Source organism: Pollicipes pollicipes, unplaced genomic scaffold (assembly GCF_011947565.3).
Source record: "Pollicipes pollicipes isolate AB1234 unplaced genomic scaffold, Ppol_2.1 Scaffold_3087;HRSCAF=3621_pilon_pilon_pilon, whole genome shotgun sequence".
Classification (NCBI taxonomy): Eukaryota; Metazoa; Arthropoda; class Thecostraca; order Pollicipedomorpha; family Pollicipedidae; genus Pollicipes; species Pollicipes pollicipes.
The window spans coordinates 42,092,634-42,116,689 of NW_023596225.1; the positions used below are offsets into that span (position 1 = coordinate 42,092,634).

Below are 24,056 nucleotides of genomic sequence, written 5' to 3' on the forward strand. Positions count from 1 at the left end.
CTGCTGTTGGGAATTAGATCGCCGCGAACATAAGTGTCGGGGGCGGCGGCGGCGTTTTTTCTGGTTTGTTTTGGCCAGGAAGGTGAGAAAGTCAACTATTAACATTAATTTAGTAAGCATAGTGTGATGTGTGATAATTTCCAAGCCTGACACATATGTTGATTGGTAGTTTTCACCCCTTACCTTTTGGGTTGCGGTTTTCCCCCATACTGCTTCCTTTTCGGGGTGCTACCATGCAAATGATTTCAGCGCACAGTTTCATGACATTCACATTTTCCTCACTATGAAGCAACAGCGCTTGTGTTTGTTTCCTTTGCTTGAATTTGACTTCTTTAGGATCATGCTTTTACAAATAAGAATGGATCTATTTCCAATATGTGTGGACTTATTTCACGTCATTACATAGTTTCACAGGGGGCAAATTAAGTGAATGCAGGTCATTAGACTTGTTTTGGGACCTTCCTTTTGTATGTATTTGTTCCATGTCCTTGAAGACATCGGGTTCCACTGAAGCATGAACGCATTGGCAACCACATTTCCATTCATGGGAGTCTCAGACCAGAAAATGGGAGATGGCTGAAGTACTTACTTGCCAGTCTGCCAAAGATCTATCCACCACACTAGATGCCTACAGCACTCTGGTGTGCCAAACCTCAGGCTCACATGCTGAGCTCAGACCAGGCTGAATGGTACTAAATTTTCCAATGTTTTTATGTATAAAAGGTATATAAGTACTTTTTCCTGACTTACCTTAATAGCACCATAACTCCTTTGCACATTAGCTCTATGCACACTGAAAGTATTGATAACAGGTTCTCAAACTGAGCACTGAAATTTATTGGGTACACATGCAGAAATTGTTGCTGCGATGTCATTGCTATGCCAGGTCTGCTTGGAGTAACTGTACTTTATGCAGTCTGGTCCACATGTCATGTGTGTGGTTCTGTGGTTCCATTTTTGCAGCCCAGTGACATGTCCTGGGGGCACCCCTGGTTAGAATATTATTTAGCATCAATGGTTCTACCAGCCCTTCTATTTATTTTGTTTGCAAATGATTGAATTAAACAGAAATATCAGAATAATGTGATTACAGTTTTTATTCATTTCTGTACACACCTGTTTGCTATATGATAACAGTTAATGTCTCGTTTTGGGCATCCTATCTTATTCACCATACTAGACTGCTTTCCCCGAAAACACCTTGTCATAACATCTCTTGGTGACACCAGTGCCTTATTTGTGGCTGATGCTGGGCCAATTGTTGTGTGCCACCACCACTACCACCCCTGGGTATGTTGTACCCAAAGGTTTAAATAGCAACACAAAGGGGGAGGGGCATCAAAAATAATGATGACTAAAAAATAACTGAGAAGCATATAAACAATTCCTGATCTAACCATGTTGTATTCAGGATGATTGTGATGGCCATTAATCATCAGGTAAATCACACCTAAACCTACCTAAGCTAAGCTAATCTAACAGAACATAGCATAGCATAAGTTACTTTAACGTAACCTGATCCAGTCTAAATTAGCACCTCAACCCTAACACAAACCCAGCATCTGCCCCTACTATTCTTACTATTCTTTTACTATTATATATACTATATATATATATATATATATATATATATATATATATATATATATATATATACTATTCTTACCCCTACTTCTGACCCTTACTCTACCCATACCCATACCCCAACCCCAGCCCCAGCTCCAAACCCAACCCAACCCACCCAACCCCTGTCCCTACCCTTACCATCACTCCCACTCTTGGCCTATACTTATGCTCGCTCCTAACCCTATAGATATCCATGCCTCTAAACTGAACTTGGCATCACACATCACATGGACACCCTATCTACTCTACCCAACATGTCCCCATTTGGTGCAAATAATTTTGGTTCCCCGCATTCATTACTCCCATAATGCATCACTGCCCATGGACACATCCATTTGTTGTCCTCAACCAACCCCCTATAACCCACCATGCTAGTGGTGTCATGTATCAAGCCTTGAATTATAATTGAGTGCCCCTATAGAGAACAGAATTTATCATTTTTAGTTAATAGAATCCAATATGTGTTATTTTAGCCCATAATTTTGGTGTGCCCCATCTTCTGCAAACACAACATCGTGCCCTTTCCATGTATGTGCATGTACAAAGGTTACTGTGCTGATGCTACTTACTTATTTGGGTATATTGTGCTCAGGAGTTGCATGATATTTATAGGGGAGACCATTGATGACTGTCAGCATTCAGGGGCTATGCTGCTTTCCCCAATCCACCAACATTTCTTCTGCTTGTTGCATAGTGTGATTACATACATGAATAGATATGGAATGTAGCTAAAATAATTGCATGTTGTCCCCAGGAAGCAAAAATACTTGCTTTCAGTAAACATTGCATCTAGTGAGGTGTTACCCTCATGTAAACAGCTGATTGTCAGGTTATCAATATCAGATAGAGTTGAGCTGTATTCAGATATACCATTGGAGTAACCAAGCTGCCCAATCAGCTGAGCTTGGTCTGCACAGAGCACATGCCAACCCATAGTCTAGGTCATTATGGAAAGTACCTGGAATCAACTACCTCTAATCTGATATGTGCCACCATGTGCATTGTTGGAATTGTCGGTGTCCAATGTGGCTGCTTCAGTGGCAGTAGATGCCACTGAGGCAACAACTCTGCCGTCACAAGGCAAAAAGCCGTATCTCGGAGTTTTTATGATCATAAAGTTGCTCAGAAAGACAAAAAAGGGGTTTCTCCCATATTGAAGGGTGAAGTTAGCACAGGCAAGGGCAAAAATACACCATTCTGACCGCGTTTACATGGCCAATCCTAAGATAACGTTTTTGAGACGCTTAAACGTAAGGTTTTTAAATTAAGATGCAAAAATGTTTTGCCTTGCGGAAAGAGTCGTCACCCATGGGACAATCCGGCAGGCAAAAAGCCGTATGTGTCAAAAAGCCGTTTCTTGGAGTTTCTCGACTGAGTCATGGGGTGGATTTCGCAGGCAAAATGCTGTATCGCTTAACCCTGCACATATTTTTCATTGCGTGGGGTTAATAATGATTCGAGATATAGGTGAAAATAATGCTTCGGTGTTGAATTGAGAGACAAAAATCGCCGGGCCCGATGACCCGTACCCAACATGGCCCGGCCTGGCCTACCATAAGTTTTGGGAAGTGATAAACACCGAATCTTGTGACCGTTCTCTTCATACAATGCTTTACGTTAGGTAAGGTCACGTCCGGTACCTGCATTTGTTTGCACTTGGGACCCCGAATCCAAGCAGAATGCTGCATTTCGGGCGTGGGGTCTCTTAGTGCATGGGTCTGAAAATATCGCCAGATTGCCAGCTCCAGCGGAAGCTGAGGGTTAACTGAAAGAATGCCTCATACTTATCGAATGTATTGCCAACAGATGTAAACATTAAGCAAATGCAATGACACCGCAGGCAACCTGATAACCATAAAATGTATCACTCACTGCCACTGAGCCTCATCACCTTTCTGCCATCAAGCCCCAGAATGCATCAAACGGAGCCGCCTTCACATGTTCCGCTCCCGAACGGAACACCTAACTGATGCTGATGGAAAAGTCTGGTAACAAGCGGTGTTACAGAAAAAAAAACAGATACACAAACTACATCACAAAACCATACCCAAAATAACAGATCCACAGCCGACGTGCGTTGCAGTATTAGGAGCTTCGAATGGAAGGAGCAGTTATCAAACACGTCCAGGGCCATCAGGAGCCCTGTATGATTCGCTTAGTCGTTCAGCTCCCGAGCGGACGAACCGGTCAGGCTCTCCCAAAAGGCACGCCTCTGTGGCGGCAGCAGTGGGAGGAGCTGCTGCTTCAATGTCTCCAGCTTTGCTCTGTTGACACCGCGCGGACGCATCTTTGCCGCTGGCTGTTCCCGTGGGAAGAATGTCGTTTTTGCTAGGTCGAACGCACGCCAGCTGTTGGATGAGTGGCTTACTTTGGTGAACACCAGGTCCTGGCCACGGCGAACCTGGATCACCTTGCATGAGGCCAGATATGGTCGGCAGTTTTCCTCGGTTAGGAGCTTCAGCTTCTGGGCACTCACGCCACTTGTGATGTTGAGGAAGTCATTAGGCTTCATCTCGATCACCTTCGACGAGTCTTCGATAACGGTTGTAAAGTCCTCCATGTCTGCCACCACTCTACGACGCTTCAGGCTCTTGTTGCAGACCTGGTGGACTGCGTCCGCCGACATCGAAGTGTGGCCCTTTTGGAGGAACTTGAGGGTCACCTGATTCAGCATCTTACCAGGCTTGTTGACGGCCTGCATGAGGCCTGTAATAAGTATCCAATTTTTGTTCTGCCCGGAACAATTATCTAGCCAAATCGTGATGGCCTCCACATCTCGCTGCAGCTCGATGTACCGAACGAAGGCGGAACATACGTCAGCCGCGTCCCGCCCCGCTGTACCCTCATGCCACACGATCGAAACAGCCTTCGGTTCTCGTTTGCCGAGCGGTGCAAACGTCTCGTTGTAAACCACAAGTCGAGACGTGAATATGGCGACTTTGTGCGGGAGCTGTGGCAGAAGGAAGATCCGCATCATATCTGCGGACACGACAAGCTCATTGCCTTCCCACACTCGTTCTGCGTCTTCCTTATAAGCGATCCGCGCCTCGTTTCTGTGCTTGATGTGCTGGATGTGAGCTTGGCAGTCAGGACACGTCCCGTCGTTGTCCCTGCACGTATGCAGTGAATGTGCCGCGCATTCGGCACATTCCTCGTTACCAAGTTTTGTGAACCCTATGTTCATTTCAGCCATGGTTCGACGATATCTTGTTTCTGAGCATATGTTGGTGCCATGCATTTCTTGAAAATGTTTGAAGAGTATGGCTGTATTCAAATCCGGAGGCAGGTACCGCCGCTGCGGAGCGTGCAAATACCTATAATGAGGAGCAACTGGCTTAAATGACATGATGTGATGCTCGAGGATTGTGCTGTCCAATTTGTTTCTTGGGGTCTTCGTTCCTCTGCGATCGATGGGGGCTGCTGGCTGAGAAGTGATACTGGCGAGGACTGGCTTGTCATTGCCGTTCTTAAAGCCCAAAGTTGCCAGGAAGAATATTTTGCATACGGCAACAGCTTCGGTGCCAACCGGGAGATGCCACCGAAGGACTCGTCTTCTTTTGTTTTCTTTTTGCTCATCTCCTGATTTCGACCCGCTGACCCGATCCGTTACGTAGCGACGGTACCACTCACGTCTCGCCGACCACGACAGTGAGTTTACTGCAGTATTGATCTCTTCTCGCACATTTTCCGGAACTCTCCGACCACATTTCAGCTGGCAGGTACCCTCTTTGCAGCCCACTGGCGCTGACAGGAGCAGATGCTTGGTTTTGAAGCCCTCAATTTTGTTTTGAGGAGTTCGTGCCCGTTGTCTTTTTTTAACTTTCGTATGGCCAGCGTCCCGGTCGTGCAAGTCTAGGCCAAAGTCGTGGGCTTCCGGGTCCGGGAGGCCTGCGTCCGGGGCTTGCATGTCTGCGAGGCCAGCGTCCGGGTCTTGCAGGTCTGGGCCAGCGTCGGGGGCTTGCAGATCCGGGAGGCTAGCATACGGGGCTAGGTCTGAGAGGCCAGCGTCTTGGGGTTGCAGGTCTATGAAGTTACTGTCTGTGGCTTGCATGTCTGGGAGGTTAGTGTCCTGTTCGGTATGGATTGGTTCTGAGCGCAATGACACATGTGGACTGGAAGTGACGGCAGGACAGAATTGGGCAGCTTCGTAATGACGTGCGTTTGACGTAGAGATGGGAGCGCTCTGGCTGTCACTGGTGTTGTTTATGGCAGAAAAATCGACCGAATGATTACTATCAAACAATACTGACATGCTACCAGTAAACCAGGACAGGTCACTTGAACCATGGGGGATGTCTGGCGTGGCGCACATCTCAGAGCCCCGCGCAGTCACTGTAACAGTTGCTGGCAGAGTAGCCTCGGCGACCGCTAGAGTGGCGGCGGCGGTATCCGGCAGGGTGGCGGCGGCGGTAACTGGTAGAGTGGTGGCGGTATCCGACAGGGTGGCGGCGGCGGTATCCGGCAGGGTGGCGGCGGCAGTATCCGGCAGGGTGACGGCGGTATCCAGCAGGGTGGCGGCGGTATCCGGCAGGGTGGAGGCGGCGATAACTGGTAGAGTGGCGGCGTTGGCAACCGGTAGCGGGGTCACGCTGGTACCTGGCGGATTGCTGACTCCGGTACGCGATAGTGGGGTTATAGAAGCCGGAAGGGTGGCCAGAGTAGACAGGCTGGCAGCAGTGCTCGATGGAGGGGCCCCGGTAGGCATGCAGGTGGGGACGAGCTGCGTTTTCTCATCAGGGATATCTGAAATGCGAAAACACCAGATGTTCAAGGCTGGATGCTGGTTGACCTCAACCAACCAGTGAACACGAGAGGTTGGGAACAGCTGGCCGGTCGGGGGTGAACGAATGTAAACAAACGCCAGGGGACAGTGGTGTGTGAACTTTTCAAGAACTGTCCGCAAACACCAAACCTCGGATGTGAGAAAATTTATGCCAGTTTTAACAGCTGCGCAACAATCCATTCATGTCATAACATGACTAAAACAAGTGGAGCAATTCGTGTAGTGCGACTTGAAGCATGCTCAAGAATCGCATAGTTTAATACGTACCAGCCTAACTAAGATGTCGTGGGTTCTAGTTCCCCCTTATTGGCTCTCAATAATAGACAAAATCTATTGTGTCTCATACATGATGCGATTTATGTGCACTTTGGCCTCTCCGCAAGTGGACACGCTAACGGTAAGCGGCAATGCTGTGCAAAAGCAACAATACTCTATACGGAATGCTTCTCATGGTTAGTTCATTATGGAGAGAGCGCCAGAGAGAGAGACAGAGACAGAGACAGAGACAGAGACAGAGACAGAGACAGAGACAGAGACAGAGACAGAGACAGAGACAGAGACAGAGACAGAGACAGAGACAGAGAGAGAGAGAGAGAGAGAGAGAGAGAGAGAGAGAGAGAGAGAGAGAGAGAGAGAGAGAGAGAGATATATATATATATATATATATATATATATGAGAATGAAATGAACTACCTAGAAATATGTTTAACGAGCGGGTTTACATTAACAAAACGAATTGGGGCATTGCTATAAACGCGGATACATTGAACTGGATGCAGTTGACATTTCTTCAAGAAAATGTTAGAAACACCAAACGCTGCGTTCCGCATCACCTATTTTTCCAAGTAACCATATCACAGCCATGTGCAAGAGCTGCTTACCGAAAGCCAGGGCAAGTTAAAGACTGAAAACTTATGCATATAGCGAAAGCGCGACACCTGGGCGGGGGGGGGGGGGGGCAACGAGAACGCGGACTGAACCACGAACTTTGAAAATGTATCATTGGACGTACCGGCACTTCCGAAAAAGTGACCATGAATGGTTGTCGCCCCCCCCCCCCCCAACTTGGGAGGAATTCCGCTCCCCCTGGCAGACAGGCTTCGTTCGAATGCAAATGTATCTTAAGCATGTCAAGACTGATGGGTGAATATCAAACAGAATGTTTGTTAGGTGAATAGTATCGTTCATCACTTACCGAATGCCAGACGACGCTTCTTCTTTGCTGCAATCGTCCCGGTCCAGTATTTGCCGTTGTGTCTCAGTCGCACTCTGCCTCCAGCCTCCAGCGTTGACCCAGGCATTAGTCGCAGATCAGAAATAGCAACATAGTGCCATTCCCCGAAAGATGTGTCATCCCAATCTACTCTAACCACTCGTCGTTTTTTCCTCTTCTTTTCGTCCATGGTTGGTTCACTTAGGTCAAATTGGGTCAAATTGAAATATTTAAATTCTGGTTAAAACTCAATCAGACAACTCGTGGCCAAGTTGTTCCGTCTTACGCGGGCTAACCGAATCTGGCTATACGTCAGGTTTCGGAACGAGGAGTAGGCAGTTTATGTGATGAAGCAGAGGCGTAGCCAGGATTTTTACGGCGCGGGGGCGAGGCGATGTTCAGCGATAAATCACGGTGATTTTAACCCTGTGTGAGGAATCATCTTTGCTACTCACAGAAACATCCAGGCCTCGGGGATCCCAGCTTGGGCCCCTTGCCCCCCCCCCCCCCCCGATCCCTGGCTGCGCCTCTGTAATTATTCACGTGCAACCGGCAGCACGCGCAATCGTCACGCAGCCGTAGTACTACTTCTGAGAATACGTGTTTTTTTGCGACGGAAAATGCATTGGTATCGGGAGCGCTTTTGGCAGGCAAAAAGCCGTATGTCCCATTTTGTTCGGATGCGGCTTTTTACCTGACGGAAGACTCCTTTTGCGGACCAAAGCACAGTGAACAAAAAGCCGTATGTGCCCTGTGCAGTAGATACGGCTTTTTGTCTGGCTGAAATCGTACTTGCGGCCTTTTGCCTGCCGTGCATCATTGTCAGTTAGCGCGATGCGGCTTTTTGACAGATCATATACACTTATAATTCGAAATACAAAACGCGCGTAAGTGTATGCTCGCCACCATCAGAGGCGTCTTCTCGAAAGCTTCAAAATGACACCAAAAACGAAAAATCGATGAAAATCGAGTTACGGCTTTTTGCCTTTTGACGGCAGAACTGTCATTGCTGTACAGTGTTGAACATTTTTGTATGTTGATTGTACCATTTTCTGATGATTGGTTTTACAGAGCAAATGTGCCTCCCACTTGCCTGCCTGTCAGCATAAGGATGTGTTTTGCTTTCAGCAATAAACTGCAAAGATGACAGATGCTCGCTATTTCACAACCACCAAAAAGGGTGAAATATTTGAGCTCAAATCAGAGCTCAACAGCGATAAAAAGGAAAAGAAGAGGGAGGCAGTGAAAAAGGTATGCAAACACCCGAGCGTAGTTGACGTTTAAACATCTATGCCTGTTCAACCATTTTCTTTCAACATTGGTGAGTATGATTTTATACATGCATCATCTTGTGGACATGCTGTACACCTTGCTATCTCCCAGAACTTTCCAAGTGTATGGGTTGATTAAGGAGAATAGGTTGGCATTCTCTTTTACTTCATTGTGCCCCACAGGCTGCTTTCATGAATAGGTATGCACCATCCTCTAGTCATGGATTATGTGCTGATTATATGTGGGTACATTATCATTTGTGGGCTTTGCAGGTCTGCAAGACGTGCAAGTGCTTCACAAGATATCGCTGCACATTCAGTGTTCCACACAATGCTCTTTTTCAGGTGATTGCCTCCATGACAGTTGGCAAGGATGTGTCAGCTCTGTTTCCGGATGTGGTCAACTGCATGCAGACAGACAACCTGGAGCTGAAGAAGCTGGTGTACCTCTACTTGATGAACTATGCCAAGAGCCAGCCAGACATGGCCATCATGGCCGTCAACACGTTCGTAAAGGTGCGGGCGTACTGGACCGACTTCGAGGGAAGGGATCTAGTGCAGGTGTGAGGCAGGATGGCTGAGTGGCTGGGACCTTTGGATCACACAAGGGTGAACTGGACGGGATTCCGGCGGGACAGCGACTCTGAGTGCCAATGTGACCGCCGCAGCAGTCGTGCTCCGCAAGAGGGTGCGCCGCGTTCCCTTATGATTAAGCTGGAGAGGAAAGGCGAGAGGATGTCTACCAATGGTAGTCACTCATCTTCTTCCCCTGGCTGTCCGTACCCTAGCGGCTGTATGCGTGCCTGCTTCAGCCATCTGGTTTCGCTGTTGCCGACCCGTCCCGGCCTTTTCTATCAGACTGTGACATTGACTGACGTTTGGCGACGAGCCTCTGGCGCCGACACTGACAGCCAGCTGATGGCCACACAGGACTGCGAGGACAGTAACCCGTTGATCCGGGCGCTGGCGGTGCGCACCATGGGCTGCATCCGCGTCGACAAGATCACCGAGTACCTGTGCGAGCCGCTGCGGAAGTGCCTGATGGACGAGGACCCGTACGTGCGCAAGACGGCCGCCGTGTGCGTGGCCAAGCTGCACGACATCAACGCCTCGCTGGTGGAGGACCAGGGCTTCCTGGACCAGCTGAAGGAGCTGCTCAGCGACTCCAACCCCATGGTGAGCCAGCGGTAGCCGAGGGCGTGCGGATGAGGTCAGGAAGGGCTGATTGGCGTGTGAATGTGATCTGGTGTCTTAACAAGATGAGGGCGACATATGAGTAACCTCTTATGGCTGTGCGGCGACCAGGTCCAGCATGTCCAGGTCCAGCCTGTCTGCCTGGTGACGTGATAGATTGTGCTTGTGTGGTTCAATGCCATTGCTCCATCTGTGAAATGTAGAGCAATGCCTATGAACTTGCCAACTGAGAATTTGAAGGGCCATGACACAGTTGGAGCAGTGGTGTTGGCTCCCTGGTCAAAACCTGCATCAAGTCATTCTTGCTGGTGGGACTGAGCTGAGCTATTGTATATCTAAACATGGATCGTAACGAGCTTGCTATAAGGCACGGGCCTGCCGGCTGCTACAGCGCGCCGGCGCGGACACTGCCGGCTGCCCGGCTCGCTCTCTGCCCGCCTTGCGTGCCCTGCCCCGACATCCAGCGGACATTCGCCAAAACAGCGGTGCGTGACGCCGCCGCTCTGCCGTCCGGCCAGGTGGTGGCGAACGCCGTGGCGGCCCTGACCGAGATCAACGAGACGAGCCGCAGCGGCAACCCGCTGATGGAGATGAACGCACAGACCATCAACAAGCTGCTGACGGCGCTCAACGAGTGCACCGAGTGGGGCCAGGTGTTCATCCTCGACTCGCTCTCCAACTACAACCCGAAGGACGAGCGCGAGGGACAGAGGTGGGCGGACGGGCACGGCGCTGTGCGATGGCGAGCGCTACAGCCGGCGTTGCTTGTCATTGCGCTGTTGTTTAGATATGTGTGTGAGTGCAAGGTGGAGGGCGCGCGTGTTTGTTCGGTGGGCAGCCTCGCCTGTAAATAACGCGGCGTCATGACCGTGAACGTTACAGTAGGCGGTTTCCTAACCGGCCTCTCTTCAGCCCCTGACTGCGCGTGTCCGTTTGTCTCAGACTTCCCCACCGCATCCCACTAACACCCTCACTTTCACCCCTCGTCCTCGCCCCTCGCCCTCACCCTTGCCACCATCCCCTCACCTCGCCCTCGCTCTCACCCTCTTGTCAACACGTCCTCCGTGATCTGTCCGTGTGAGCGGCCCCTTCCAACCCAAAGGCCCTCCGCCACCCGTGTGCGTGTGCGTGTGAGCGCGCGTGCGCGCGCGCGCGCGCGCGCGCAGCACCCCCTTCAGCCCCATATGGCCGCGGCGTCCGATATCAGTGACCGCGTGCCCGGCTGGCGGGTGACACGTCGGCGCGTCGTCGGCAGCATCTGCGAGCGCATCACACCGCGCCTGGCGCACGCCAACGCCGCAGTCGTGCTCTCGGCCGTCAAGGTGCTGATGCGCTTCATGGAGCTGCTGCCGTCCGACTCCGAGTTCGTCACCAACATCACCAAGAAACTGTCGCCGCCGCTGGTGACGCTGCTCAGCTCGGAGCCGGAGGTGAGCCGGGCGGCGCCGGGGCGGGCGGACCGCGCACGGCCGCCGCGCCGCTCGCCGCCTCAGGGCGGCCCGTAAAGCGCCACGTGCGCGGACTCTATGATATCCGCTGAGGTGAAGAAGTGTGGCTTGATTTAGTTCCATGGGAGGGCAGGTGTGTGGATAAGTGTTCCAATGCAAGCGGTTGTGCATGAGGTCCTTCCCATTAAGGAGAGGGGGTGGGGGACCACGAATGAGATCTGGTTGCGGTGACTGATTTCGATATGAGTACATGAGCCCAGTTTTCTTCACAGGGCTGTGGTTTCGTTCGTTTGGCACGTGGCAGAGCCGCACACCTCGGTGCACAGAACGCCCTGTAACGTTATCGCCACGCGTCTGTCGGCGCTCAGGTCCAGTACGTAGCGCTGCGGAACATCAACCTGGTCGTCCAGAAGCGACCCGACATCCTCAAGAACGAGATGAAGGTCTTCTTCGTCAAGTATAACGACCCCATCTACGTGAAGCTGGAGAAGCTGGACATCATGATCCGGCTGGCCAACCAGGGCAACATCGCCCAGGTGCTCTCCGAGCTGAAGGAGTGAGTGCTCATGCTTCTGTTCTTGCTTCGTCAGGTCTTTCTGTTTCCATTTCTATTCGCCTTTTCTCTTTATCAGTTGTTTTCACTTCTTCTGTTCGTCTCGCCTCTCCCGCTATATCTGTATGCCTCACAGCATACAGATGTAGCACTGCGTTGCTGGCTTATCCCCTGCATTATTAGTGGGCCCTCGGACTCGGCCCTCGCCGCGCCCCTGACGCCGCTGGCCGGTCGGCAGGTACGCGACGGAGGTGGACGTCGACTTCGTGCGGAAGGCGGTGCGTGCAATCGGCCGCTGCGCGATAAAGGTGGAGCAGTCTTCGGAGCGCTGCGTCTCTACGCTGCTGGACCTGATCCAGACCAAGGTCAGTCTTCGGAGCGCTGCGTCTCCACGCTGTTGGACCTGATCCAGACCAAGGTCAGTCCTCGGAGCGCTGCGTCTGCACGCTGTTGGACCTGATCCAGACCAAGGTCAGTCCTCGGAGCGCTGCGTCTGCACGCTGTTGGACCTGATCCAGACCAAGGTCAGTCCTCGGAGCGCTGCGTCTCTACGCTGCTGGACCTGATCCAGACCAAGGTCAGTCTTCGGAGCGCTGCGTCTCCACGCTGTTGGACCTGATCCAGACCAAGGTCAGTTCTCGGAGCGCTGCATCTCCTTACTGCTCGAGCTGATCCAGACCAAGGTCAGTCCTCGGAGCGCTGCGTCTCCTTACTGCTCGAGCTGATCCAGACCAAGGTCAGTCCTCGGAGCGCTGCGTCTCCACGCTGTTGGACCTGATCCAGACCAAGGTCAGTCCTCGGAGCGCTGCGTCTCCACGCTGCTGGACCTGATCCAGACTAAGGTCAGTCCTCGGAGCACTGGTCCAGACCAAGGTCGGCCGACCAGGAGCGCAGACCGCGATCAGTGATGGGGCTAACGTGGTGCTGTTGTGATAGTCCTGGTCCGGACCATGACGGAGCTGTTGTCCCTCGGCCCAGGTGAAAATGTGGGTAAAACCACAGTGAATCACGCAGAATGTCGTCATTTTGTCATCACCTTGTAAGAGGTCGTTTTCAGGCGCACATGACGGCCAAACACTGATTTAAGGTTTGATGGAGTATGCAGTGCGTCGCTACATGCTGATCATATCCTATTGTGAATTCGCTTTAAAGTACCTGCAAGGTACGCGCGCGCAATGTATTTTGTGAACTGCATGTTCACCAGTGGTGGTTGCTGCCGTGGTGGCCAAGTTGTCACCGGGAACATCTCACATATCGGGCTTCGTCCGCTCTCAGGTCAACTACGTAGTACAGGAGGCGATCGTGGTGATCAAGGACATCTTCCGCAAGTACCCCAACAAGTATGAGAGCATCATCTCGACGCTGTGCGAGAACCTGGACACGCTCGACGAACCTGAAGCACGGTGAGCGCAGCCCACCGCCGCCTGGGGCGGGCTTTCCTGCTGACCAGCTGCCTAGGGGTGCTAACCACTGCACGTTTGCGTCCACGGTACAGCTAGCACAAGGCTGATTTTGCATTTGTTTTTGCGTTGGGACCGATGGAACGTTTCGAAAGCAGTGAAAAAGCTGGTATCATTGCCCTGCTATCTCGCACTTAGTCTATAAAATTGTTCTCATCCCCCACCCACAATAGCCTCTGCTCCAAGGGCTTGGCTCTGCTCAGCTGCGCGCCCCTCGGCGCTCACTGGTCCCTGGTATATATGCCGTGCTGGCTGTGTGCCGCCTGCTAGTGGAGAGCGTCCGGCGGAGAGGCGGCCGGTGTCGCTGTTGTGGCCCTGACCGGTGGTCTGACGGGACCCGGCCGCTCCGTGCCGCCTCTAGAGCCTCTATGATCTGGATCATCGGCGAGTACGCGGAGAGGATCGACAATGCCGACGAGCTGCTGGACAGCTTCCTGGAAGGGTTCCACGACGAGAACAGCCAGGTGCAGCTGCAGCTGCTCACCGCCATTGTCAAGCTGTTCCTGAAGCGGCCGTCAGATACACAGGAGCTAGTGCAGCAGGTAACTCACTGCTGACTCTGACTCGAGTCAGTCTGAGGGTCAGGCGACGTCGGACCCATGCCACCCGAGTAGATACAGAAGTGGCACATTCTTCGACAATTGGGGGACTGCTTGATGGCTTGTTAGCTTGCAAATGAGGGGTCACGAGTTAACTTGCGAATGAGGTGTCGTAAGGATCAAGGCGCGTCGTCAACTACGTAGGAAATAGCCTCAGCCGAGTCTCGTCTAGCCATTCAGGACTCGGAACAGCTAGGAGTCATGCCATGTGAGCCCTTTGCGAATCCGCACGCGCCATTACCTCCCGGTTCATCGCGACTCCGTACCTGTTGCGCGTCCTCGCTGATTGGGTGTGCTCTCGTGGGAATCCCCTCCCCCCCCCCTCACAGATATGCCACCCAGCTCTTTGCGACCTCGCATCTTTCGTTTTACTTGGTCAATCCGGTGCACCCCTGTGTAACCCTTCCACATGTGGCATGGCTGGTCTTGCGGCATGTCTGACCATGTGATAGTGATATGTCTGACCATGTGAAATGTTGTATGTCTAACCATCGGACACGTCTGGCCATGTGCCATGTGTGAGTGGTGTTGGCGCCGTGGCACCGACCGTGCACCGTCGTCTGAGCTGTCCGGCGGCCGGCAGGTGCTGAGTCTGGCCACCCAGGACTCGGACAACCCGGACCTGCGCGACCGCGGCTTCATCTACTGGCGCCTGCTCTCGACCGACCCGGCCGCCGCCAAGGAGGTGGTGCTGGCTGAGAAGCCGCTCATCTCGGAGGAGACGGACCTGCTGGAGCCGACGCTGCTCGACGAGCTGGTCTGCCACATCTCCAGCCTCGCCTCCGTCTACCACAAGCCGCCCAGCGCGTTTGTCGAGGGTGCGTTCGGCCGTGCCGACGGCTGGGTGTGGGGATGCGGTCATGGAAGTGTGTTCTGCCGCTGCGGCAGGAGTCGGTGGGATTGCCGACTGATGTCGCGTGTGGGCCACCGTTTCGCGCAGTCTGAGCTGCGCCAGCCAGATTAAGGAAACCTGCAGCCAAAAGGGGCTCCGATTAAAAAATAGCGGATTCATGCCTGGACTCGAAAAAAATTGTCTTTTTGAGTGGAAAACGAGCGTTGGATAGAGAGGCTAACTGGCAAACCATTCTGCGCGGGCGCGTTTTCGACTGAGACCGCAGAATGTCGGATACTGCGGCAGCGCACGCCATTCTCGCACGTTCCATGAACCTGCCATGGAACCTGTAGCAGCCCCGCCGCCCGCGTGTGTAGCCTGCGCCTGGCCCAGCGGGCGTGCGTGGCCCGCGTCCCAGCCGGCCGGCGTGACGCTCGCCGCCGTCCCCAGGTCGCAGCGCCGGCTTCCGTCGCGTGCCGCTGAAGCCGGACGGCTCGGCGACGGCGGCCGCGGCGGCCGCGGCCGAGCAGCCGCCCCAGTCGACCGTCATCCCGTCGCAGGACTCGCTGATCGGCGACCTGCTCAGCCTGGACCTGAACCCGCCGATGGCGCAGCCGGCCCCCGGCGCCGCCAGCGTGCCCTCCAACGTCGACCTGCTCGGCGGCGGCCTCGACGCCCTGGTGAGCGCGCCGGCCGGCGGGCGCCGTCGGCGGTCCGGTCAGCCGACCCGGCCGGTCGCGGGTCGGCTTTGTTTGCCCCGTTGCGAAACTGTGCCGTTGCGTTTGCGTGCGTGCTTTTGATGGATCTTGTCCGCACACAATGTCGTATGTAGATGTGCGTAGATGTAAATGTGCGTAGTGTGCGTAGACGTTCATGAATTTTTCTCCTCTGTTTGTCTTTTACATTGTGCACTACAGTGAGGCTTGTCGGATGCCTTCCTGGGGTGGATGTTTCCCTTCGCTGACTATCCTGTTCGGCGTTTACGTGAAACAAATCCAGAGCGATCGCCCCCGCCGCAGTCCTGCCCCCATCCCACGTGCGACGGAAGGCGTCTCGCGGCCGTGGTCGCGCGGCGCGCCTCCGTCGGCGCAGCCCTGAGCCCAGCTGACGTCTGACCGGTCGGCCCGCTGTCCAGGCCGGCGTCGGCGGCCTCTGCTGTCCGTTCGAGGGCCGGCGCCTGTGCCACCTGCGCGACCCTCACTCGCACCGGTGCGCGGCGCCGGCGCCGGTGGCGCCGCCGGTCGGCGAGCCGCCACCCCGCTCCCCGCTGACGGCCGCCGCCGGCGCCGCCACCAACCCCTTCCTGCCGCACCGCTCCAACCCGTTCCTGGACCTGGACTGGGTCAGAGTCGCCGGCACCGCCGGCTGCGGTGGCGCTGTGTGCGTGCCTTCGTGTGGTCTGATGTCGAGCACTGTCGGCCCGTGTCGGTGTGGCGTGGTGCGTGGCTTGTGTGAAAGCAGCTGATTGCAGCAGGGCTATCCCGTGGAAAAGTGCTTTCAAACGAGTATCAACCGTTTCCGATCCGCCCGAAATTTTGCAGATAAAGCAAATTAGTATCAATAATCTTTGAAATAGTAAATTGGCTCGGAATTTAATCAGCCTTGCGCTGTAACCGTTCCCGTCTAATGACTAGTCGCGATCTAGCGGCCGGCCAAGGACGACAGCGGCGATGACGTGGGCGTGTTCGCTGACCGGCGGGCGGGGGGCGTCCGTTACAGCTGGGCGGAGACCCGGCGCCGCCGGCCGCCGCGCCCGCGCCCGGCCTGGGTGCCGCCCCCGCCACCGGCGGTCTGCTCGGCGACATTTTCGGCATCACGCCCACCCCCTCCAACTACATGCCGCCCAAGCAGGTGTGGCTGCCGGCCGCCAAGGGCAAGGGCCTGGAGGTGGCCGGCGCCTTCTGCCGCAGGTGGGTGACGGTGGTGTCGTGCGATCGCTGGTGCGGGGGCAGGGGCGGGCCGGCGTGGAGCGGGGCGGGGCGGGCGGGGCGTACTAACTCGGCCGACGTGGCTGCCCACGCCCGTCGTGGACGCGGCGGCCGACAGCAGGCCAACAGATTCGTCCGGTAGAACGCGCCGGTTTGGTTAAGTGCTTCACTCCGCTGCTCTGGAATGAGTGAGGCCGAAGCCTGATTTGGAACTCGATGTGGGATTCAGTTGACACGCCCAGTCTCTACGCGCCTGTGTCCACGTTCCAACGGCGCCGATCGAGACAGGTGGATTACCGCAGGATCCGGGCCCGAGACAGTCAGTGTCGCTGGAGTGCCGTGGACGCGACCGATCGCAGCCCGGCTGGGAACCGGAGCGGGCTTCCGAATCCGTGCAGGGCCGAAACACTGTTCGTGCTAAGTCCCCCGAACCATAATCCCTGTCGCGTCGTCGTGACACGTCGGCGGACCGCGTCGCGGCACGGCACGGCACGGCACGGCACGGCACGGCACGGCACGGCACGGCGATAGGTTGCTGCCGCTGAGCGCGTCCGAGCCTCGCGCTCATCGCGCACGCTCAGCATCCGCGGCTATCCGCGGCGCGCTCTGGCGGCGCGCCCTGGCGCCGTCGCTGACCGGCGGCCGCCTGCTCCGCCGTCCGCAGGGGCGGCCGCGTCAGCATGGAGATGACGCTCTATAACCGCGCCATGCAGCCGATGAGCGGGTTCGCACTGCAGATGAACAAGAACAGCTTCGGTCTGGTGCCGGCGCAGGCGCTCCAGGTGAGAGCTCTCATCGGTGGCAGCCGGCTGCCGGCCCCTACGCCGGCGCGGTACCCTCGGCACGTGTGGGCAGAGCAGCCCCTCCGGCGGGCCGGCACGAGGCGGGTATCAGCGCGCTTGCGTTCGCAGATGACAAGCTTACGAGGCACCTCGTAACTCGCGGCTTACGACAGGGAAAATAGATTGCACTTGGTGAGTCTGTGGGAGTCCAGTACCCACAGTTCATGGGCACTGAACATGAATTGGAGTTTTATTGGTAACATGATGGGCTTTAGATCCTGTCCCGTCATTGTGGGACCCCGCAGGTTCCAGGCAAGTACCCCTCGGTGAAAGGCATGCGCACCGTTGTTATCTCTGTTTGTTATAGTAGGACATCCCCTGAGGTCCGCACTCCACGGCAGGCACAGTCCTTTGCTGTGGTTGGCAGAGTTCCCTCACGTAACGCACACGTTCTGACCACACGGAGCGTGGTGCCTCGTTCCCAAGCCAACGGCGGCTCGGTTGCGCCCGTCCTGTCGGTTCGCCGGCTGGCGGGAGGGGGGGGGGGGGGAGGGTGACGATCCGGTCCGGTCCGGTCCGGTCCGGTCGGCAGTGGGGGACGGGCGCGGCGTGCCGGCCGACGGCCGTCGAAGCCGACGCTCACCGCCAGCGCTCTCGGTGCCGCAGGTACCCATGCCGGTGCAGCCGAACCAGAGCACGGACGTGTCGCTGCCGCTGGACAACAACGGACCCGTCCAACGGATGGAGCCCATCACCAACCTGCAGGTGGGTGTCGCGGCGGCGCGACCCCGCTGGCCGGCCCGTCACGGGCCCTCGCTCAGCACCGGGCGCGCGGCGCTGCTGCGTGCCGACCGCGCTGTCCGCCGGCCGCTTCGGCCAGAGCGGGTCACGCCGCAGCGCGGCTTCGTGTCGGCTGTCGCGTGCTGCGATCGCCGTGTAAGACGAGGTGTCCCGCCGGGGCCGTGTGTCGGGCAGGGTGACCTCTCGCTGTGTGTGTGGGGGGAGGGGGGGGGGGACGTCACGTGCGATTGTTGGTACATGACCAAAACATCGCTGCGGCAGGATCTCCACTCGTGGTTTCGACGATCAAGGGTCCACGGGCAAAACTCGCGCGATCAAACTTGTACGGACTAACTTTTACGCTACTATCTTCTATCGTACTTCTGTCGTATCGTATGGGGGGCGCATCATATCTATATAGTAACTTCTATCGTTGGAAATGGCATACGACCCATTTTCTGCGAACAAAACAGCTACCCGCGAAGTAGGTGTAGACGAACCTTTTGCGCCGTGACCACTTTACCACAAACCTGCTATGGACGGAACGTTAACACGACACTACTTCTATGACGACAAACTCCACGCGATAAAGCTGACACCGACAAAACTCTGCCACTGCAGAACTTAAACGTCCACGCGATGTTCCACCAAGACGCTCACTGACGCGCCCACGCGTCAGTGTCTTCGCTATCAGAAGCCACCCTCAGCACGATTAATCAACGGGCCCCCATGCACACCATCACGTGGAGCCGGCTCAGTGGCAGGCGGCTGAGGAGTACACGAGAATTATGCCGATCACGGCTCACCATACCTTGGCATCACAACCGTATACAGAGACTGGAAAGGTCAGACCTAAGTACTTTCCCTCTAGTTAGAATTACATAGCGCTGGCGTAAGTCTAGGATGTAGACAAGCCTTGATTGGCGTCGAAATCAGTGGGGCCCCATCCCTGCAACCCTTTCGCAGAAAATGATCCCAAGCGACTTGAAAGTGCCTCTGCCGCCTGGAAGTTTTGTCCTCAGGCGTTGTAAGGCGAAGGAGCCATCTTGCGCGGACGGTCTGCCGCTGGACCCGTGACGTGAAAGATCGGTGGACGGCAGTTCAGTTTCACGTCCGTGGCCGGCAGTTTGTACGTGAAGCCAGCGGCGCGTCCAGAGGCGTGGGCTAACACGCCGTTGCTAGCGCGCCGTTCCCTCGGCGGCCACGGATCCGTCGCCGGGCGGTGGGTGCCGCCTCCTCAGAGCGGCTACTTCGCGACCACCAGAAATGTTCACGTCCGGGGCGCGTGCGCACATCAGGGGTGCCGTCGCCGCGCCCGAGGATGCTCACGCTGCCGACCCGTGCCGCCAGGTGGCCATCAAGAACAACATCGACGTGCTGTACTTCGCCTGTCTGGTGCCAGCGCACGTCTTCTTCGGCGAGGACGGCCTGATGGACAAGCGTGTCTTCCTGGCTACCTGGAAGGAGATCCCGGCTCAGAACGAGATGCAGTTCACCATCGCCAACCTGGTGATGTCGGCCGGTACGGGTCCACCGTCCGCGCTGACTTCGACCTCTCTCCCTGACTGACAGCGTGTCACGCCGGGCACGGCTCGTGCAGATGACTCGCCCCCGACCGACAGCGTACGGCTCACCTCGAGCCCTCCCCCCGACTGACAGCGTGTCATGCCGGGCACGGCTCGTGCAGATGGCTCGCCCCCCGATCTACAGCGCGCGGCTCACCTCGACCCCTCCCCCAACTAACAGCGTGTCACGCCGGGCACGGCTCATGCAGATGGCTCGCCCCCGACCTACAGCGCGCTCACCTCGACCCCTCCCCCCGACCGACAGCGTGTCATGCCGGTATGGCTCATGTATATGGCTCACCCCCGACCGGCGGCGACTCGGACCAGAAGAGGGACGAGTGGAGGAAGCTGTAGTCGGCCGCCTGGGATGCACTTTACTATCGGCAATGTGTGAAACAATGGTAGATCACGACAATCAGTCAGCTGATGATTTTGATCGGCAGACGCCATCTCGGCGAAGCTCCAGAAGGAGAACGTGTTTACCATCGCCAAGCGGAACGTTGAGGGTCAGGACATGCTGTACCTGTCCATCAAGTTCATCAACGGGCTGTGGGCGCTGCTGGAGATTAAGGTGGCGCCGGGCTCGTCCAACATCACGGTGAGTGCTGGCCGCCGGACTCGTCCAACATCACGGTGAGTGCTGGCCGCCGGGCTCGTCCAACATCACGGTGAGTGCTGGTCGCCGGACTCGTCCAACATCACGGTGAGTGCTGGTCGCCGGACTCGTCCAACATCACGGTGAGTGCTGGTCGCCGGGCTCGTCCAACATCACGGTGAGTGCTGGCCGCCGGACTCGTCCAACATCACGGTGAGTGCTGGCCGCCGGACTCGTCCAACATCACGGTGAGTGCTGGGGGGTCGCCGGACTCGTCCAACATCACGGTGAGTGCTGGCCGCCGGACTCGTCCAACATCACGGTGAGTGCTGGCCGCCGGACTCGTCCAACATCACGGTGAGTGCTGGCCGCCGGACTCGTCCAACATCACGGTGAGTGCTGGTCGCCGGACTCGTCCAACATCACGGTGAGTGCTGACCGCCGGACTCGTCCAACATCACGGTGAGTGCTGGCCGCCGGGCTCGTCCAACATCACGGTGAGTGCTGGTCGCCGGGCTCGTCCAACATCACGGTGAGTGCTGGCCGCCGGACTCGTCCAACATCACGGTGAGTGCTGGCCGCCGGACTCGTCCAACATCACGGTGAGTGCTGGCCGCCGGGCTCGTCCAACATCACGGTGAGTGCTGACCGCCGGTGGCCGGACGAGCTCGGCCGGTGCCGGTGACGCCGCTGCTGATTGAACCGCGAGTGTGGCCGCCGCGTGTCATCGGTTCAGCTCCGGCTCCCGCGGTATTTACGCCTATGGGTGCGCAGGTGTTCCCTGCCGTTTGTGTTAATGGGAGCGAGTGTAGCTGTGTCCTGCTGCAGCTCAGGTGCTGTGCTGTAATGATGGCTGCGCTTGAGGTACCACGTCACTACGTTCCTGCCCCCCCCCCCCCCCCCCCCCGCTCTCCCGAGGTGTGCTGACCCCGGTCGTGTGGCTGTCTCTCCAGCTGGCTATCAAGTGCCGCACCACGGAGGTGGTCTCGGACATCAGCGCCAGCATCGAGGCCATTCTGCGGGCCTGAGCAGCTCTCCGTCTCCCGATCCCGCCGGCTGGAGCCACGGCCGGCCCTCCGGTCCTGCCGCCGGCCGGCGCGGCGTCGGATCGTCCGGTGTTGCGCGCTACGGCGGCTCGCGGTCCCGTGGTACGAAGATCTTGAACTGTGTGGGCTTCAAGTCCTGCGTGTCGATCATTCCTCCGTGAGCTCCAATTCTGAAAGGCAAGCGAATGTATGACCCTAGAAGTGGAGGATCTTTCGTCAAGTGTGCCACGTGTCGTACTGAATGTTGGCCCGTTGAATTGACTGATGTGAAAGACTTCCTGCTGCGACGACTGACCGTGAAGTCAGTCCACGTGCGGTTTTTATTTTGCTTCGTATTAAAACATCTGTGAAGATCACTTAATGTTTAGTCTCACGCGTGCAACGGGCTGAAGCTACGTGGAACGTTATTCGGTGTATAAGTTTGTTATCAAGTGATGCCGGTGTATTCTAGTGGATGTATTCGCTTTGTCGCACGGCAGCGGTGGGGTAGTCACGCTTCTTACAATGCTGTCGCCGGCGTATCCGGTGGGCGTGTTGCGGCGGGGGCGAATGCCAGTACCCGAGCTATCCTGCCCTCGGTGGAACCCGGCCACGCGCCGACGGCGTGGCGGCCCGACAGTTGCTCCGTGCATGTCGTTCTTGATAGTCTGCCGTCGACGCCCCGTAATAAAACACGTAATAAAGCAGCCTGTACACTGGAGGCGACGTGGCGTGGGAGCTCGTCGACCCCGCCCAGCCCGAAGGTGGGCCCGTGGAACAGACCACCGCCGTGGCTCCTGGCCCGCGGACCGGAAGGTGGCGTGGCGCGGTGTCGGCGGCCGGCTCCGCGCCGCAGACTTCCCGCGGCTGGTGTCGCTCGGTTTACGTAGTACGATTTGGCATGCTGGGTGTTGTCCGATGCGACAGCTTACGCCATCCACATCAGACGCCAAAAATACTCTACTTTCATCACCGTACAATGCGTTCTAGTTTTAGCGTGCTGCTGATGGCCAGATGTACTAAACTAGCGAGCCCGAGCTATAGTTTGTTGCCCTATTGGTTGCGATTGTTATCAGGCAGCGTGTCGGACGAAACCAACAACCACTAACACCAACAGCAACACCCACTGATCATGGGGCGAACGTACCTCTGTTCCGTAGCCTCTCGACAGTAGAGGCTACAGAACGTGAACATGAACATGAACAACAGAACCGTAGCCTCTCGACATGCCCCATACGGGCATGTCTGACACGCCCCCACACCAGGGCTCTCCGTCGAGCACTTATGCCCGGATCCTCGGCAGAGACACAGCAGCAGCGCGAGCGTATTGCAGGGTCAACGCATATGATGTGTGGCTCGGTCGGACAACCTCAGCGGGGACGTCCTTGCCGCCGCTTACCGCACGTGCGGCGCGCGACACGGCGGCTTTTTCGAGCCACACCGGCGGTGGGCACGCCGCAGTGCCCGAGCTGCGCCAGGGTCGGCGCAGACTGGGGCAGGGCTTCCCGCTCGGCCCGCACGTGCGGTACGCGACACGGCAGCTTCCATCGAGCCACGCCGGCGGTGGGCACGCCGCAGTGCCCGACCTGCGTCAGGGTCGGTGCAGACCGGGACAGGGCTTCCCGCTCGGCCCGCACCGAATCACGCGGCGGCGCGCCGCGGCGTGTGCCAACACCGCTGCGAAGCGGGGTGTCGCGCGCCGGTGAGAACTCCCCCGCGATCGCCGCCGCCGCGTCCTTCTGGTCCGAGCCGGGGCGACGCGAGTCATCAGATGACGTAACGTCTTGCAGAGCGGCACCGAGCGGCGGCCGGCAGCGCGGCCACGTGCGGTGCGGCGGTTGTGCGCGCTCTCGGCCGCCGCCGCAGGAGTGGCCGGCCGCACGCGATGCGCTCTGCGTTACCTCACCGGGGCGTGAGCTGCATGTTGCGCTGGGCGCCTGCAGTCCCACGCCCGTGGACCCGCGCCCGGAGAAATGGCGCTGGGTCCACGGACGGTTCCGGCGGGTGGCGACGGTTTCCCGTGACCTGTTTGACAGCGAATTGTCTCAAACTTGTTGTCTTGCTCGGGGTTGCGGTGCACATGAGGCAGTTTTGGTCTGTCGGCCTCTCCGTGGGGATTTGGCAAACGGTGTTTGCTGAGGCGTGCACTAAGGTACACAGCGCGAGCAGGTAACCAGCTGTGTGAATATTCAGCTATTCCAAACTGCACGCAATCACGACATGGCGTCATGATTCCGTGCTTAAATCATCCGAAAATGTGTTTGCACCGCAAGAGCGCGGTAGATTGTCCGGGATTGCCGAGCTGAAAGGTGTTTCTCTCCATGTATCACCGTAAGCCAGACCCTTTTCCCCGAATGTTACCGAGGCTCAAGCCTCCCCAAGCCGCGAAAGTACCCACGCCT

General features: G+C 56.5%; 1 protein-coding gene across 2 annotated transcripts; it reads left to right on the forward strand.

The window, feature by feature from the left end:
• The first annotated feature begins 2 nt into the window (after positions 1 to 2).
• Positions 3 to 22,359, forward strand: AP-1-2beta (adaptor protein complex 1/2, beta subunit). Of its 2 annotated transcripts, none has more exons than XM_037212124.1 (18): positions 3 to 82; positions 8,751 to 8,873; positions 9,239 to 9,409; positions 9,824 to 10,069; positions 10,606 to 10,799; positions 11,343 to 11,517; positions 11,904 to 12,091; positions 12,327 to 12,453; positions 13,364 to 13,491; positions 13,910 to 14,090; positions 14,731 to 14,965; positions 15,430 to 15,659; positions 16,699 to 16,889; positions 17,572 to 17,689; positions 18,356 to 18,454; positions 19,820 to 19,991; positions 20,478 to 20,632; positions 21,583 to 22,359. In XM_037212124.1, exons 2-18 carry the CDS (start codon positions 8,766 to 8,768, stop codon positions 21,655 to 21,657), a joined length of 2,793 nt encoding a protein of 930 aa, XP_037068019.1. In that variant the 5' UTR covers positions 3 to 82; positions 8,751 to 8,765; the 3' UTR covers positions 21,658 to 22,359. The 2 variants fall into 2 exon arrangements, with proteins under 2 accessions (XP_037068019.1, XP_037068020.1); XM_037212125.1 differs by having other exon boundaries at positions 23 to 112.
• Positions 22,360 to 24,056: the final 1,697 nt, after the last annotated feature.

Bases quoted from the DNA above. Each gene is read 5' to 3' on its own strand.
- AP-1-2beta (XM_037212124.1), top strand. From the start codon at position 8,766: ATGACAGATGCTCGCTATTTCACAACCACCAAAAAGGGTGAAATATTT. The intron at 13,492-13,909 runs GTGAGCGCAGCC...TGCCGCCTCTAG, and splicing joins CTCGACGAACCTGAAGCACG to AGCCTCTATGATCTGGATCA. The intron at 19,992-20,477 runs GTACGGGTCCAC...TTTGATCGGCAG, and splicing joins CAACCTGGTGATGTCGGCCG to ACGCCATCTCGGCGAAGCTC.